The sequence below is a fragment of the Salvelinus namaycush genome, chromosome 12 (genome assembly GCF_016432855.1).
Source record: "Salvelinus namaycush isolate Seneca chromosome 12, SaNama_1.0, whole genome shotgun sequence".
Lineage (NCBI taxonomy): Eukaryota > Metazoa > Chordata > Actinopteri > Salmoniformes > Salmonidae > Salvelinus > Salvelinus namaycush.
In genome coordinates, this window is record NC_052318.1 from 30,164,399 (window position 1) to 30,181,991 (window position 17,593).

The 17,593-nt window shown below is 53.5% G+C and overlaps 1 protein-coding gene across 1 annotated transcript in view; it reads left to right on the top strand.

Moving 5' to 3' along the window:
• LOC120057078 (UV radiation resistance-associated gene protein-like) overlaps nucleotides 1–17,593 on the top strand; it is a 148,305-nt gene that overhangs the window by 30,716 nt on the left and 99,996 nt on the right. Inside the window, exons 8-9 of the mRNA XM_039005474.1 lie at nucleotides 2,482–2,608; nucleotides 11,519–11,603. Coding sequence (XP_038861402.1) covers nucleotides 2,482–2,608; nucleotides 11,519–11,603 — 212 coding nt within the window. The remainder of the gene's footprint in view (nucleotides 1–2,481; nucleotides 2,609–11,518; nucleotides 11,604–17,593) is intronic.

Here is a 17,593-nt window from a genome sequence, read left to right on the forward strand (position 1 = left end):
ATAGTGAGATGTTAGGGGCTGATAGGGAGACACCCTGTGGTGGCTGGACATGTTGACTAATGACCTGCATACTGAGAGCTCTATCCAGGTCTACCCAGGCCATGGAGCATGTGGTGAGCTAGATGTCACCTGACACTCAGTGTTAGCTAGGGAGGGAGAGTCATCTGGTGTTGATGCCAGCACTGTGTGTGTGACCCTGAACAACCACCTCCCAACACCAATAGCCTGCTAGGATACTTATGGTGTACTGTACAACTTCTGAGATGGTACCACATTTATCACGTCACCTCCACAATAGTTTGTGTCTCATGATCATTTCTCATATGCCCCTTCCTCCCCTCCAATCGAGACCATTTGGAAGCCATCTGGAAACACGCACAAACACACAGCTCAGCTTCACTCTTACTGCTCTGACAGTCTGCAGTGTTTGATATGGTGATAGACTGGGACTTCAGGCTGTGTTTATTACCCTCATGGGGCTATAGGCCTGCCCATTCATTCACAGCAGGATTCAGTCTGTCTGTCCACTCAGATGTAATCAGTCTTGTGTTTCACTGGCCCTGCTCCCTCCGTCACCCCTGTGCCCTGCAGTTCCTCCCTCAGACATGATCAATCTACAGCCAGCTGTCTACCGACCAGGGAAGAGAAGGGGTTATCTTCTACCTGGAATGGCCTTGGAAGGGTTAGGACTGTTATACGATGCCTAACTGTAACTCAATGCTCCCCTCCCCACCAAGAAGGTGAAGTTAGGAAGACAAAGATGTTGGATAGTCTGAAGCTGTCAAATGAAAGGAGTGCTAAGAGGATGCTCCCTCTTCCTCTTCAGACTTTCTGACTTTCTGACTCCAGTCTTGCTAAAGACAAAGCCTGTCTTTACAAACACACTCTGCAGTGTAAGAGAAAACGCCAGAAATTCGGTTTGTCACGATACCAGTATCTCTATACTTGGATGTATCGTGGCAAGGAAACAAAATCTGAAGCGGATTTAGTTATTTTTTTAGAAACAAACCGCATTATGTTGTCACCTAGAGTCACATTTTTTTATTTGGCAAGCTATAGCACCCATAATTTTACATGAAGTAGGTTTTTATAAGACCATAGAGTTTAGTCCAAATTTTTTTGTTGTTGCCATGGACAATCTGCTATCGTAGTATCGCGATACTGGTATTGTGATAACCTTACTAGAAATGAAGCTCCCATCAGGCTAGTCTGCAGCTGACATGAGTGAATAGGTGACGTTGGTGCTCTCTTATCTTCCTCTCCTCTTAGACTTTGACTCTGATAAAGCCCAAGCCTTTCTTAACATACAGCCTTCAATGTAAGAGAAAAGGGCAGAAGTGAGGAAGTTCTAGTCAGGATGTGGCAGCTAAGGACCCAGCCTCTCCTCTCCTGACTGCAGTCAGCTTTGCTCCAGGTCTTAGTGAGGGTTCAGCCACAATGTCCGTTCCAGAATGAACCCTTCACAAAGCACACCCAGCCTAACCCATCGGCACGGATTCCTACCTCCACAAACGCAAGTGCATCCTGCTCTTGTCCACAACTTCTATCAGATACCATTTTGCTGCATAACATCCTGGTCCTTCATACCAGTTAGTGCGGTGTTTCTCTCGCTTGGCAGTGACCTTATCTCACTTTTGCCCTCTGCATGAGGGAGATTTTACCGTAATTCTATTACCAAACTGTATCTGCACAGTTTTTCCAATAAATGTTAACAAAATCTATTTATTTACTGTGAAAATAGTTCAAAGTAGTCATTGTGCATAGAGTTGTATGGTTTGAAATCAATGGTTTTTGTTTGGCATACATTTTTGAATTAAAAATCGTAGTGTAAGCGTAATTCAGTTACCGTGGAATTTCTCATGAGGATCTTCGATTTCTCTCCTGAAGGCTGTTTTAGGGGTTGTTTTGAAAGAATTTGTTTGAGGCCCCACCATAGATGGATAGAGGACTCATCTTTGTATCTGTGCCATTATGGCGTCTGTGACGGCGTAGGCAGCACCATTGAAGCAATCTCCATTTTGAAGTAGTCCATTTTCTTCTTCACGATTGACTGATCCATCCTGTCACCAGGAGGGATCAGCCAATGAAGTTGCAAGTCCCACTCAGTTGACTAAATGAAAATGGTGGAAGCCCTCAATGGCGCTGCCCATGCAAATATGGCCTTTTGGCCACTAGAGTCATCTGTCATTCTCTGTGGGCCCCACTTGTCTTCGCTCATCCAGGATTAACAGTGTCTTTTGGGTTAGTAGAGGCGTATTGAATGAGTTCGTTGCGTGATTGGCCCTAGATTACATGGTTTGTTCTAAGGGACCTAATGGGGGTATGGTGGTGGGCTGGGACAATTAAAAGCACTTGCTGTGGTGAATCACTATGTATTCTGTCTCTTTCTGTTTATCCTTCCTTTTTCTCTCCCTTGATCTTTCGTCTCTTTTCTATTTCTTTTCAAAAAATGTCTCTCTCCATCCCCCCCTCTGTTTGCAGAAGAAGGAGCGGGAGTGTATGCAGCTGCGTCTGGGGACGCTACGCAGTGAGCTGGAGAGACAGAGGAAAGCGCTGGGCCGGGAGACAGACCTGCGGCAGAAGGAGAGAGCACTGCTTCAGAAGAAAGGTAAATGGAATTTGGAGTTACACCTTAAGACACAATAGACAGGCATTTCCACAAGGCCACAATTTCAAATTGCGTACAGTGTGGGACTGGGGGTTCACATGGGATTGTATTCCTAATACGTGCTTTACACAGGGTGCGTCCTAAACAGGCGCACACTACTTTTGGCCAAAAGTAGTTCAATACAAAGGAAATATGTGGCCATTTGGAACGCAACCCACAGACAGGTACACTTTGGGTCAGCCAACAGCTGTTCTTGGTGTGCTCTACTGTATTTTACTGCATATTCCACTCCATACATTTACAGTATAGTACACTACAGCACCTCACACACAGGAAACCTCTTTCACTGTTGAACGTCTGGAGGCTCTGAGTCACTCCTTCACGGTGACTGTTTTCCCTGGCCGTGTGACACTTTTAGACAGAGAAATGTCTTTGCCGGCCAGCCAAGTTGTCCTACCAGGGCCGGTAAAGTAAATCGTTTGCCTTTTATGGTGTCATTCAGACAATTATATGGGTTGAATAACTGCAGGTTGTATCATGTCTGGGATGGGTGGGTTTGTTTTATAGGCCAGTTTACTGCTGCATATCTGGTATGTCCACAGGGAAATAAAAAACCTAGCAGAGTTCATATCCACACCACCATACCATGATGGACACGCACAGACCGGTTCATGCACTCACTCAGACACACATACATACATATACTGTACACGTGCAAATGTCTCACTCTCTCCGTCTCACTCTCTGACTCACTCTCTGACTCCCTCTCTGACTCCCTCTCTGACCCCCTCTCTCCAGGTCCCTCCTTCTACCTCTTCTGTTTTCTCTGAACAGTCTGTTTTTGTATTTGTTTAACATCAGGGTAGGGTGGGTTCTGAGAGGACTTGGGGGGACTAAGGCTCTGAGGGATCCAAGCTCTGTGTTTGGCCAAGGGGCTAGCTTAATTCTCCCTAAGATGACTTCTGTTAATGATTGGCTGGCCGTCTGCACTGCAGCACACCATCCCTGCACACACTGTGTTCTTAACATCCAGGCTCACACACAGTAAGCCAACCAACATGCACACACGAACGCACACACACACAGACACTACAAGGAGGGGTCAGGGAAAGGTTCTCTTTGTGTCCTGTCCTGATGAATGGCCCTTAATCCTCTGTCACCACTCAGGCCACTGCTGGAGGGAAATCCTGGCCACAAATTGAGAATGTCCTTTGTGAAGAGAGGACAGGTGCTTATTTAAACTAACAAGGAAAGGTACCTGGTAGTAGATAAGAGCAGGTTAGGTATGTATGGTTTCCATGGTAACACCGTCATTTGACTCACCTCAGTAAACTACTAGGACCAGAGAGCCTTGTCATTAGCTCCAGTCTCTGTCCCCCCCATGCTACCCACTAGGCTACATCATATTGAGCTTTTCTGAAACAGTGTTGGAATCTGCACTGTCTGTTTCCAATCCTCAGTCCTTTCTGTGAAATTACTGATTTCTGACGATCCCCTTTAATGTCAACAAATGGGGGTAAAACAAAAATATACAGTACTGGGGTGGCGTGTGTGAGGGTAGTGATGGGTTGGGGGTTTCATGAGTCTTGTGTAATATTGCCACAGGTATGTGATAAATGCTATGAAGCTGGTAGACACTGTGTGAGTGCGCTGTGCTTGGCCACTATGACTGTGTGAAGATACAGGAGAGCACCAGGGTAAGTTATCATCTTGATGACAGGTTAACAGGCTGTCCAATGGCTGCTGATTTGCTATGATGGTGGACTGCATGCATCCCTGTGTGTAAGAGGCCTGAGCAGAGCTGTAATTCTTTGCAGAGACAATGCCCAGAGAAAACAGAGCATTATTTTAACCTTAACCCCCACAGTCCTCTGCTTAATCATGCTGTCCCAATATTTTAATAAACATTTTACTCCTACTTCTCTGCTTTTCAACATCTTTCTTTCGTCCTTTAGAATGAACGGGCTCAGAGGGGTCACAATTTCCTCTCACCTAATTTTCCCCTCTACCACCTTTAGCAGCTGTTATAAATTAGGGCGGTAAAAAGTATTTATCGCGGTTATTAACAGTAGTTATTTTCACTCTCTGCCGCGGCACAGAGGCGACTGTAGGCCAATAAACGTCAGTGGTGGACTTAGTTACCCAGAGTTAAGAGTCAGGATTTATAAAGTGGTGAGATGTGGGGGTATCTATCACACACTGGACTTAGCTCAGCTCTCTGGTCCCCACACTAAACCTATCAACATTATACCCACAGTCACCAGCTCCCTCAGCTGCACAGCAGCCATGTTGAATTATTGAGGGCGAGAGAGGGCGACTGTGACTGACATTCTTACTAATGAGTGATAGAGTGGTATTACTGGACTGGAGGGGGCCTATAAGAGCCAGTAGGAGCAACTTGAGAGACATCTCTTTGTCTTGTTATTTCTCTCGCCCTCTCTTTCAATCTCTTTCAGCCTTTTTCTCTCTCTACACTTAACATTGTGTGTGTGAGAGACTTGAAGGGGTTTGATGACGACAAGGCCGGTCTGTTGGATCGCTTTGTGTTGAAAACGATCTGTGTTCCAGCCTTCTAATCCTTTCACTCTCTCTCTCTCTTTTTATTCTCCTGCACGGAGAGCGTGAGCAACCTCAAGATGTTCTCCAGGCCTTTCATCAGGACAAAGGAGAGGAGAGCAGGATGGAGAGTGTAGCAGGGCTGTGGAAAAGGAAAGGAGGGCTTATTGAAGGGCAGACATCCTGTCTTGTACCAACACGGGCCACAACAGTCACGTCCTCCATCGTTACACAGTAACACACTCTGTCCTTGCTTCATGATTTTATCTCCTTCTTCCTCCACATTTCCTTTGCTCTCTCTCCCTCCAACTCTCTTACTCTCTCCCCCTTCTCTCTCCCTCTCTACTCTTTACTGAGATGGAAAGAGGTAGCTCTTTATAGTAGGGTGTGTGGGTGTTTTTCCACCCGTGACAGAGGTAGTGAAGGCGGATATTATTATTTTGTCTCTGAAGGGCGAACACAACAACATTGGAGAGTGGTGAAAGATCAACATCTCTAAAGCTGTGTGACGTAGCCGAACAGCACCACAGGGTAGCCCTCCACACACACACACACGTTTTTACACAGTCTCCATTTGTTTTAGTTTGGCAGCAGAGGCTTGATGCTTAGGAGACTGGAATGGGGGGGTGGAGGGGTAGTAGTGGCGGTTACATAAAAGCCAGGGCAAGCTAAGGGCCTATGCAGGTGAAGGGGGACTTTAGAAAGCTGGTTTCAAGTCTTTGCTTAAACCAAAAGGGTTGGCTATTCTGTTCCATTTGAACCAGCTGGGTTTGATGTTGTGTGTATTGGAGCCACTCTATCTGTGCTGTGTCCAGCCTGTCAACAGTGGTGTACATGGGTTGGGATGGTTGGTAGGGAGTTGGGGTTTGTATTCTGCTTCTCTTTATTTGACTAAATGTTTATTTACAAAAGTAAAACAAATCCTACCATCATTATTCATGTGTAGCTGTTTTATGTGCTGTGTGTGGGGAGGAAATGTTTTTTTTTCCTGATCAAAGTAGCAGTGTGAAGTTACCAGTGTTTAATGGAGAAGGCATCAGACCAACAATTTCTACCAGTATGTGTTTCATGTGCAACCAGAGGAAAAAACTCTAGACCACCTTTACTCCACACACAGAGACACGTACAAAGCTCTCCATCGCCCTCCATTTGGCAAATCTGACAATAATTCTATCCTCCTGATTCTTGCTTACAAGCAAAAACTAAAGCAGGAAGTACCAGTGACTTGCTCAATATGGAAGTGGTCACATGACGCAGATGTTAAGCTACTGGACTGTTTCGCTAGCACAGACTGAAATATATTCCGGGATTCATCTGATGGCATTAAGGAGTATACCACCTCAGTCACGTCCCCACAGTGACCGTACATACAGTGCCTTCGGAAAGTATTCAGACCCCTTGACTTTTTCCACATTTTGTTACATTACAGCCTTATTCTAAAATGGATGAAATAAAAATACATCCTCAGCAATCTACACACTATACCCCATAATGACCAAGCGAAAACAGGTTTTAATACATTTTTGCAAATGTATTAATAATAAAAAACATAGTGGGGCAAAAAAGTATTTAGTCAGCCACCAATTGTGCAAGTTCTCCCACTTAAAAAGATGAGAGAGGCTTGTAATTTTCATCATAGGTACACTTCAACAACTTAAAAAAATCCAGAAAATCACATTGTAGGATTTTTTATGAATTTATTTGCAAATTATGGTGGAAAATAAGTATTTGTTCACCTACAAACAAGCAAGATTTCTGGCTCTCACAGACCTGTAACTTCTTCTTTAAGAGGCTCCTCTGTCCTCCACTCGTTACCTGTATTAATGGCACCTGTTTGAACTTGTTATCAGTATAAAAGACACCTATCCACAACCTCAAAAAGTCACACTCCAAACTCCACTATGGCCAAGACCAAAGAGCTGTCAAAGGACACCAGAAACAAAATTGTAGACCTGCACCAGGCTGGGAAGACTGAATCTGCAATAGGTAAGCAGCTTGGTTTGAAGAAATCAACTGTGGGAGCAATTATTAGGAAATGGAAGACATACAAGACCACTGATAATCTCCCTCGATCTGGGGCTCCACGCAAGATCTCACCCCGTGGGGTCAAAATGATCACAAGAACGGTGAGCAAAAATCCCAGAACCACACGGGGGGACCTAGTGAATGACCTGCAGAGAGCTGGGACCAAAGTAACAAAGCCTACCATCAGTAACACACTACGCCGCCAGGGACTCAAATCCTGCAGTGCCAGACGTGTCCCCCTGCTTAAGCCAGTACATGTCCAGGCCCGTCGGAAGTTTGCTAGAGAGCATTTGGATGATCCAGAAGAAGATTGGGAGAATGTCATATGGTCAGATAAAACCAAAATAGAACTTTTTGGTAAAAACTCAACTCGTCGTGTTTGGAGGACAAAGAATGCTGAGTTGCATCCAAATAACACCATACCTACTGTGAAGCATGGGGGTGGAAACATCATGCTTTGGGGCTGTTTTTCTGCAAAGGGACCAGGACGACCGATCCGTTTGTAGGTAAAGGACAGAATGAATGGGGCCATGTATCGTGAGATTTTGAGTGAAAACCTCCTTCCATCAGCAAGGGCATTGAAGATTAAACGTGGCTGGGTCTTTCAGCATGACAATGATCTCAAAAACACCGCCCGGGCAACGAAGGAGTGGCTTCGTAAGAAGCATTTCAAGGTCCTGGAGTGGCCTAGCCAGTCTCCAGATCTCAACCCCATAGAAAATCTTTGGAGGGAGTTGAAAGTCCGTGTTGCCCAGCAACAGCCCCAAAACATCACTGCTCTAGAGGAGATCTGCATGGAGGAATGGGCCAAAATACCAGCAACAGTGTGTAAAAACCTTGTGAAGACTTACAGAAAACGTTTGACCTCTGTCATTGCCAACAAAGGGTATATAACAAAGTATTGAGAAACTTTTGTTATTGACCAAATACTTATTTTCCACCATAATATGCAAATAAATTCATTAAAAATCCTACAATGTGATTTTCTGGATTTTTTTTCTTCTCATTTTGTCTGTCATAGTTGAAGTGTACCTATGATGAAAATTACAGGCCTCTCTCATCTTTTTAAGTGGGAGAACTTGCACAATTGGTGGCTGACTAAATACTTTTTTTGCCCCACTGTACGTATGTAAATAAGGTATTCTGACCCTTTGCGATGAGACTCGAAATTGAGCTCAGGTGCATCCTGTTTCCTTTGATCATGTTTCTAGAACTTGATTGGAGTCCACCTGTGGTAAATTCAATTGATTGGACATGATTTGGAAAGGCACACACCTATCTATATAAGGGTCCACAGTTGACAGTGCATGTCAGAGGAAAAACCAAGCCATGAGGTCGAAGGAAATTTTGGTGCAGGATGGCTGGCGCCAGAGAGGATGGCTGACTGTGCTGTGTTAGTTTTTTTACATTGTGTGTAACTTATTTTTTTACTTATTTTGTACATAATGTTGCTGCTACCATCTCTTATGACCGAAAATAACTTCTGGACATCAGAACTGCGATTACTCACCTCGAACTGGAAGAAGCTTTTTCCTTTAACGAGTCCGACGAGAAGGATATACAGCTTTCCCGGGAACAGGCCCAAATCTCCGTCATTTGCGTGTAGAAAAGACGGAGAATTGGGGGGCGGAGGTCGGGCTGCCATCTGAAAATTCGTAGGCGAGCGAATAAACCTTCACTACAATCCATTCTATTGGCCAATGTGCAATCATTGGAAAAATAAATCAGTGACCTACTATCAAGATTATCCTACCAACGGGTCATTAAAAACTGTAATATCTTATGTTTCACCGAGTCGTGACTGAATGAAGGCGTGGATAATATAGAGCTGGCACGATTTTCCATGCACCGGCAGAACAGAGAAGCTACGTCTGGTAAGCCGAGGGGTGGGTGTGTGTGTGTCTATTCGTCAATAGCAGCTGGTGCGTGATGTCTAATATTAAAGAAGTCTCGGTGTTGCTTGCCTGAGGTAGTGTGGTCTACATAAGGTACTCCTATCTACCAAGAGAGTTCTCATCTATATTATTCATAGCCGTCTATTTACCACCAAGTAACTCTAAGGCCATAAGCAAACAAGAAAATGCTCATCCAGAAGTGGCGCTCCTAGTGGCTGGGGACTTTAATGCAGTTAAACTTAAATCTGTTTTACCTCTTTTCTACTAAAGCAGGAAGTACCAGTGACTCGCTCAATATGGAAGTGGTCAGATGACGAGGATGCTACGCTACAGGACTGTTTTGCTGGCACAGACTGGAATATGTTCCGGGATCAAATTGCATTGAGGAGTATACCACCTCAGTAATCGGCTTCATCAATACATCGACAACGTCATCCCCACTGTGACCGTACGTACATATCCCAACCAGAAGCCATGGATTACAGGCAACATCTGCATCAAGCTAAAGGCTAGAGCTGCCGCTTTCAAGGAGCGGGAAACAAATCCGGGCGCTTATAAGAAATCCCGCTATGCCCTCAGATGAACCATCAAACAGGAAAAGCGTCAATACAGGATTAAGATTGAATTCTACTACACCAGCTCTGACACTAGCCGGATGTGGCAGGGCTTGCAAACTATTACGGACTACAAAGGGAAGCCCAGCCGCGAGCTGTCCAGTGAAACGAGCCGACCAGATGACCTAAATGATTTCTACGTGCGCTTCGAGGCAAGCAACACTGAAGCATGCATGAGAGCACCAGCTATTCCGGATGACTGTGTGATCATGCTTTCCATAGCTGATGTAAGACCTTTTAAACAGGTCAACATTCACAAGGCTGCAGGGCCAGACGGAGTACCAGGATGTGTACTCCAAGCATGCGCTGACATTTTCAACCTCTCCTTGACAGAGTCTGTAATACCTAAATGTTTCAAGCAGACAACTATAGTCCCAAGAACACAGTGGTAACCTGCCTGAATGACTACCGACCCGTAGCACTCATGTCTGTAGCCATAAATTGCTTTGAAAGGATGGTTATGGCTCACTTCAACACCATCATCCCAGAAACCCTAGACCCAACTCCAATTTGCGTAATGCTCCAACAGATCCACAGATGATGCAATCTCTATTGCACTCCACACTGCCCTTTCCCACCTGGACAAAAGGAACACCTACATGAAAATGCTATTCATTGACTACAACTCAGCGTTCACCACCATAGTGCCCTCAAAGCTCATCATTAAGCTATGGACCTTGGGACTAATCACCTCCCTCTGCAACTGTATCCTATACTTCCTGACGGGCCGCCTCCCGGTAGTAAGGGTAGGCAACAACATATCAAGGAGATGATCGTGGACTACAGGAAAAGGAGGACACCCCCATTCTCATAGACGGGGTTGTAGTGGAGCAGGTTGAGAGCTTCAAGTTCCATGGTGTCCACATCACCAACAAACTATCACGCCAAGACAGTTGTGAAGAGGGCATGACAAAGCCTATTCCCTCTCAGGAGACTGAAAAGATTTGGCAATGGTCCTCAGATTCTTAAGTTCTACAGCTCCACCATCAAGAGCATCCTGACCGGTTGCAGGTATGGCAACTGCTCCGCCTCCGACCGCAAGGCTCTACAGAGGGTGGTGCATATGTCCCAGTACATCACTAGGGTCAAGCTTCCTGCCATCCATGACCTCTATATTCGGCGGTGTCAGAGGAATGCCCTAAAAATTGCCAAAGACTCCAGTCACCCTAGTCATAGACTGTTCTCTCTGCTACCGCACGGCAAAAGCTACCGGAGTGCCAAGTCTAGGTCCAAAAGGCTTCTTATGAGCTTCCACCCCCAAGCCATAAGACTGCTCAGCAGCTAATCAAATGGCTACCCAGACTATTTGCGTTGACCCTCCCCTTGTTATGCTGCTGCTACTCTCTGTTTATTATATATGCATAGTCAATTTAATAACTCTACCTACATGTACATATTAGCTCAATTACCTTGACTAACCTGTACCCCTCCTGACTCGGTACCGGTACCCCCTTTTGTTTATTTGGGAAACATTTTCTTAACTCTTTCTTAACTACATTGTTAGTTAAGGGCTGGTAAGTAAGCATTTCATGGTAAGGTATTTGGTATTCTGTTGTATTTGGCGGATGTGACAAAGTTTTTATTTGAATAATCACATCTAGACCCTAGTGCAAATTTACCAGAACAGAACACACCTGGTAATTTACCACCTCATTTTTCTCTGTCTCTCTATCTCCCTGTTGCTTTCATCCCTTTCGCTATCACTCTCTATCTCTCTCAAATTCATCGCTCCCTTTCTTTCCCTCTTTCTCTCTTCTCGTATTCCTCTCTCTCTCTCTCTCATCTTTCTATCTCTATCATCCTCCCTTCTCACTCCCTAGAGGAAGCATTCTCCACCAAACACCGGAGTCTGGAGATGGAGAGGGAGTCGTTAACAGAGCAGCAGAAAGAATGCACTGCCAAAAGGTAAGTGTCAACCTGTAATTAAAGTATATCTTTTTACACACACACGCTCCAGTTCGTTCACTGTGCCATCTGCTAGAAATTACCCAAGCCCCACAGAATGGCATGTTCTAATATGCTGTCAATGGTTTTAAATGCTGTGGGGAGATTACAGCCTGCTTACAAAGAGGGGATGTTGGCTCAGCACTGCCTATTTGTGTTTTTAGCCTGAGCGAGAGTAAGCAGATTGCGTCAAAGACCAGTCTGATGTCTGATGCCTTTGCCTGCAGGGGTGCACACTGTCGACCCTGTATATACACAGTTTGGTTGTCTGGCTACCTGGCAGTGATGGGACCAGAACGGGAGTAAAAGCACAATGCTACAGTATAAACACTAGCTGGCTGGGCAGCATGAAAATATACCCACCAATGCATCATGTAAACAAGGAAATTGACTTTGAATGTGTAAAGTTCAGTAGGTGGAAAAAAGTGTTTGTTAGAGAGAGTTGCTCAGTTCATGTAATAAGCAGGTTCCTGGAAGTGTGTCTGTCTGTGGTGGTTTGGGTTTAAATGGGGGATTGGAGGGTCTTGCATATGGACTTAACCAGAACAGTTAAGACAACGTCTGTTGTACTGCGATGGGAGGTTTCTAGGAAGGATCTGGATCTTCTGAGTCGGCAGGCAGGGACGCACGGAGGCTTGCAGGCAGGGACGCACGGAGGCTTGCAGGCAGGGACGCACGGAGGCTTGCAGGCAGGGACGCACGGAGGCTTGCAGGCAGGGACGCACAGAGGGAGGCAGGCAGGCAGGCAGGGACGCACGGCGGGAGGCAGGCAGGGACGCACGGCGGGAGGCAGACAGGCAAGCAGGGACGCACGGACGGAGGCTTGCAGGCAGGGACGCACGGACGGAGGCTTGCAGGCAGGGACGCACGGACGGAGGCTTGCAGGCAGGGACGCACGGACGGAGGCTTGCAGGCAGGGACGCACGGACGGAGGCTTGCAGGCAGGGACGCACGGACGGAGGCTTGCAGGCAGGGACGCACGGACGGAGGCTTGCAGGCAGGGACGCACGGACGGAGGCTTGCAGGCAGGGACGCACGGACGGAGGCTTGCAGGCAGGGACGCACGGACGGAGGCTTGCAGGCAGGGACGCACGGACGGAGGCTTGCAGGCAGGGACGCACGGACGGAGGCTTGCAGGCACGGACGGAGGCTTGCAGGCAGGGACGCACGGACGGAGGCTTGCAGGCAGGGACGCACGGACGGAGGCTTGCAGGCAGGGACGCACGGACGGAGGCTTGCAGGCAGGGACGCACGGACGGAGGCTTGCAGGCAGGGACGCACTGAGGGAGGCAGGCAGGGACGCACGGAGGCAGGCAGGCAGGCAGGGACGCAGGGAGGGAGGGAGGCAGGCAGGCAGGGACGCAGGGAGGCAGGGAGGGAGGGAGGCAGGCAGGCAGGGACGCACGGAGGGAGGGAGGCAGGCAGGCAGGCAGGGACGCACGGACGGAGGGAGGGAGGCAGGCAGGGACGCACGGAGGGAGGCAGGCAGGGACGCACGGAGGGAGGGAGGCAGGCAGGCAGGCAGGGACGCACGGAGGGAGGGAGGCAGGCAGGGATGCATGGAGGGAGGGAGGCAGGCAGGGACAGGGAGGCAGGCAGGCAGGCAGGCAGGCAGGCAGGCAGGCAGGCAGGCAGGCAGGCAGGCAGGCAGGCAGGCAGGCAGGGAGGCAGGCAGGCAGGCAGGCAGGCAGGCAGGCAGGCAGGCAGGCAGGCAGGCAGGCAGGCAGGCAGGCAGGCAGGCAGGCAGGCAGGCAGGCAGGCAGGCAGGCAGGCAGGCAGGCAGGCAGGCAGGCAGGCAGGCAGGCAGGCAGGCAGGCAGGCAGGCACGGAGGGAGGGAGGCAGGCAGGCAGGCAGGGACGCACAGAGGGAGGGAGGCAGGCAGGCAGGCAGGGACGCGCAGGCAGGGATGCACGGAGGGAGGGAGGCAGGCAGGGATGCACGGAGGGAGGGAGGGAGGGAGGCAGGGACAGGGAGGGAGGCAGGCAGGCAGGCAGGCAGGCAGGCAGGCAGGCAGGCAGGCAGGCAGGCAGGGACGCACAGAGGGAGGGAGGGAGGCAGGCAGGCAGGCAGGCAGGCAGGCAGGGACGCACGGAGGGAGGGAGGCAGGCAGGCAGGGACGCACAGAGGGAGGGAGGCAGGCAGGGACGCACAGAAGGAGGGAGGGAGGGAGGGACGCACAGAGGGAGGGAGGGAGGGAGGCAGGCAGGCAGGCAGGCAGGCAGGGACGCACAGAGGGAGGGAGGCAGGGAGGCAGGCAGGCAGGGACGCACGGAGGGAGGCAGGCAGGGACGCACAGAGGGAGGGAGGGAGGGAGGGAGGGAGGCAGGCAGGCAGGCAGGCAGGCAGGCACGGAGGGAGGGAGGCAGGCAGGCAGGGACGCACAGAGGGAGGGAGGCAGGCAGGCAGGCAGGGACGCGCAGGCAGGGACGCACGGAGGGAGGGAGGCAGGCAGGGATGCACGGAGGGAGGGAGGGAGGGAGGGAGGGAGGGAGGCAGGGACAGGGAGGGAGGCAGGCAGGCAGGCAGGCAGGCAGGCAGGCAGGCAGGCAGGCAGGCAGGCAGGCAGGCAGGCAGGCAGGCAGGCAGGCAGGCAGGCAGGCAGGCAGGCAGGCAGGCAGGCAGGCAGGCAGGGAGGGACGCACGGAGGGAGGGAGGCAGGCAGGCAGGGACGCACAGAGGGAGGGAGGGAGGCAGGCAGGCAGGCAGGCAGGCAGGCAGGCAGGCAGGCAGGCAGGCAGGCAGGCAGGGAGGGACGCACGGAGGGAGGGAGGCAGGCAGGCAGGGACGCACAGAGGGAGGGAGGCAGGCAGGGACGCACAGAGGGAGGGAGGCAGGCAGGGACGCACAGAAGGAGGGAGGGAGGGAGGCAGGCAGGCAGGCAGGCAGGCAGGCAGGGACGCACAGAGGGAGGGAGGGAGGGAGGGAGGGAGGGAGGCAGGCAGGGACGCACGGAGGGAGGCAGGCAGGGACGCACGGAGGGAGGGAGGCAGGCAGGCAGGCAGGGACGCACGGAGGGAGGCAGGCAGGCAGGCAGGGACGCACGGAGGGAGGCAGGCAGGCAGGCACGGAGGGAGGGAGGGAGGCAGGCAGGCAGGGACGCACGGAGGGAGGGAGGCAGGCAGGCCGGCAGGGACGCACGGAGGGAGGGAGGCAGGCAGGCAGGCAGGGACGCACGGAGGGAGGGAGGCAGGCAGGGACGCAGGCAGGCAGGCAGGGACGCACGGAGGGAGGGAGGCAGGCAGGCAGGGACGCACGGAGGGAGGGAGGCAGGCAGGCAGGGACGCACGGAGGGAGGGAGGCAGGCAGGCAGGGACGCACGGAGGGAGGGAGGCAGGCAGGCAGGGACGCACAGAGGGAGGGAGGGAGGGAGGGACGCACGGAGGGAGGGAGGCAGGCAGGCAGGCAGGGACGCACAGAGGGAGGGAGGCAGGCAGGCAGGCAGGCAGGGACGCACGGAGGGAGGGAGGCAGGCAGGCCGGCAGGGACGCACGGAGGGAGGGAGGCAGGCAGGCAGGCAGGGACGCACGGGAGGGAGGGAGGCAGGCAGGGACGCACGGAGGGAGGGAGGCAGGCAGGCAGGGACGCACAGAGGGAGGGAGGGAGGGAGGGACGCACGGAGGGAGGGAGGCAGGCAGGCAGGCAGGGACGCACGGAGGGAGGGAGGCAGGCAGGCAGGCAGGCAGGGACGCACGGAGGGAGGGAGGCAGGCAGGCCGGCAGGGACGCACGGAGGGAGGGAGGCAGGCAGGCAGGCAGGGACGCACGGAGGGAGGGAGGCAGGCAGGGACGCAGGCAGGCAGGCAGGGACGCACGGAGGGAGGGAGGCAGGCAGGCAGGGACGCACGGAGGGAGGGAGGCAGGCAGGCAGGCAGGGACGCACGGAGGGAGGGAGGCAGGCAGGCAGGGACGCACGGAGGGAGGGAGGCAGGCAGGCAGGGACGCACGGAGGGAGGGAGGCAGGCAGGCAGGGACGCACGGAGGGAGGGAGGCAGGCAGGCAGGGACGCACAGAGGGAGGGAGGGAGGGAGGGAGGGACGCACGGAGGGAGGGAGGCAGGCAGGCAGGCAGGGACGCACAGAGGGAGGGAGGCAGGCAGGCAGGCAGGCAGGGACGCACAGAGGGAGGGAGGCAGGGACGCACGGAGGGAGGGAGGCAGGCAGGCAGGGACGCACGGAGGGAGGGAGGCAGGCAGGGACGCAGGCAGGCAGGCAGGGAGGCACGGAGGGAGGGAGGGAGGGAGGCAGGCAGGCAGGGACGCACGGAGGGAGGGAGGCAGGCAGGCAGGGATGCACGGAGGGAGGGAGGCAGGCAGGCAGGCAGGGAGGGAGGGAGGCAGGCAGGCAGGCAGGCAGGGACGCACGGAGGGAGGGAGGCAGGCAGGCAGGCAGGGACGCACAGAGGGAGGGAGGCAGGCAGGCAGGCAGGCAGGGACGCACAGAGGGAGGGAGGCAGGGACGCACGGAGGGAGGGAGGCAGGCCGGCAGGGACGCACGGAGGGAGGGAGGGAGGCAGGCAGGCAGGGATGCACGGAGGGAGGGAGGGAGGGAGGGAGGCAGGCAGGCAGGCAGGCAGGGAGGGAGGGAGGCAGGCAGGCAGGCAGGCAGGCAGGGACGCACGGAGGGAGGGAGGCAGGCAGGCAGGCAGGGACGCACAGAGGGAGGGAGGGAGGCAGGCAGGCAGGCAGGCAGGGACGCACAGAGGGAGGGAGGCAGGGACGCACGGAGGGAGGGAGGCAGGCCGGCAGGGACGCACGGAGGGAGGGAGGCAGGCCGGCAGGGACGCACGGAGGGAGGGAGGGAGGCAGGCAGGGACGCACGGAGGGAGGGAGGCAGGCAGGCAGGCAGGGACGCACGGAGGGAGGGAGGCAGGCAGGCAGGGACGCACAGAGGGAGGGAGGCAGGCAGGCAGGGACGCACCGAGGGAGGGAGGGAGGCAGGCAGGCAGGCAGGGACGCACAGAAGGAGGGAGGGAGGGAGGGAGGCAGGCAGGCAGGCAGGGACGCACAGAGGGAGGGAGGGAGGGAGGCAGGCAGGCAGGGACGCACGGAGGGAGGCAGGCAGGGACGCACGGAGGGAGGGAGGCAGGCAGGCAGGCAGGGACGCACGGAGGGAGGCAGGCAGGCAGGCAGGGACGCACGGAGGGAGGCAGGCAGGCAGGGACGCACGGAGGGAGGGAGGGAGGCAGGCAGGCAGGGACGCACGGAGGGAGGGAGGCAGGCAGGCCGGCAGGGACGCACGGAGGAGGGAGGCAGGCAGGCAGGGACGCACTGGAGGGAGGGAGGCAGGCAGGGACGCAGGCAGGCAGGCAGGGACGCACGGAGGGAGGAGGCAGGCAGGCAGGGACGCACGGAGGGAGGGAGGCAGGCAGGCAGGGACGCACGGAGGGAGGGAGGCAGGCAGGCAGGCAGGGACGCACAGAGGGCGGGAGGCAGGCGGCAGGGACGCAACAGGGAGGAGGAGGCAGGCAGCAGGACGCACGGAGGGAGGGAGGCAGGCAGGCAGACGCCCACGTGGCACGGAGCAGGCAGGGACGCACGCACGGAGGCAGGCAGGGACGCACGCACGGAGGCAGGCAGGGACGCACGCACAGAGACAGGCAGGCACAGAGACAGGCAGGCACAGAGACAGGCAGGCACAGAGACAGGCAGGCACAGAGACAGGCAGGCAGGCACGCACAGAGACAGACAGGCAGGCACGCACAGAGACAGACAGGCAGGCACGCACAGAGACAGACAGGCAGGCACGCACAGAGACAGACAGGCAGGCACGCACAGAGACAGACAGAGCCGACAGACAGACGGCAGGCACGCACAGAGGACAGACAGCAGGCAAGACAGCACAGAGACAGACAGGCAGGCACGCACAAGACAGACAGGCAGGCACGCACAGAGACAGACAGGCAGGCACAACAGAACAGACAAGCACGCACAGAGACAGACAGACAGACACGTC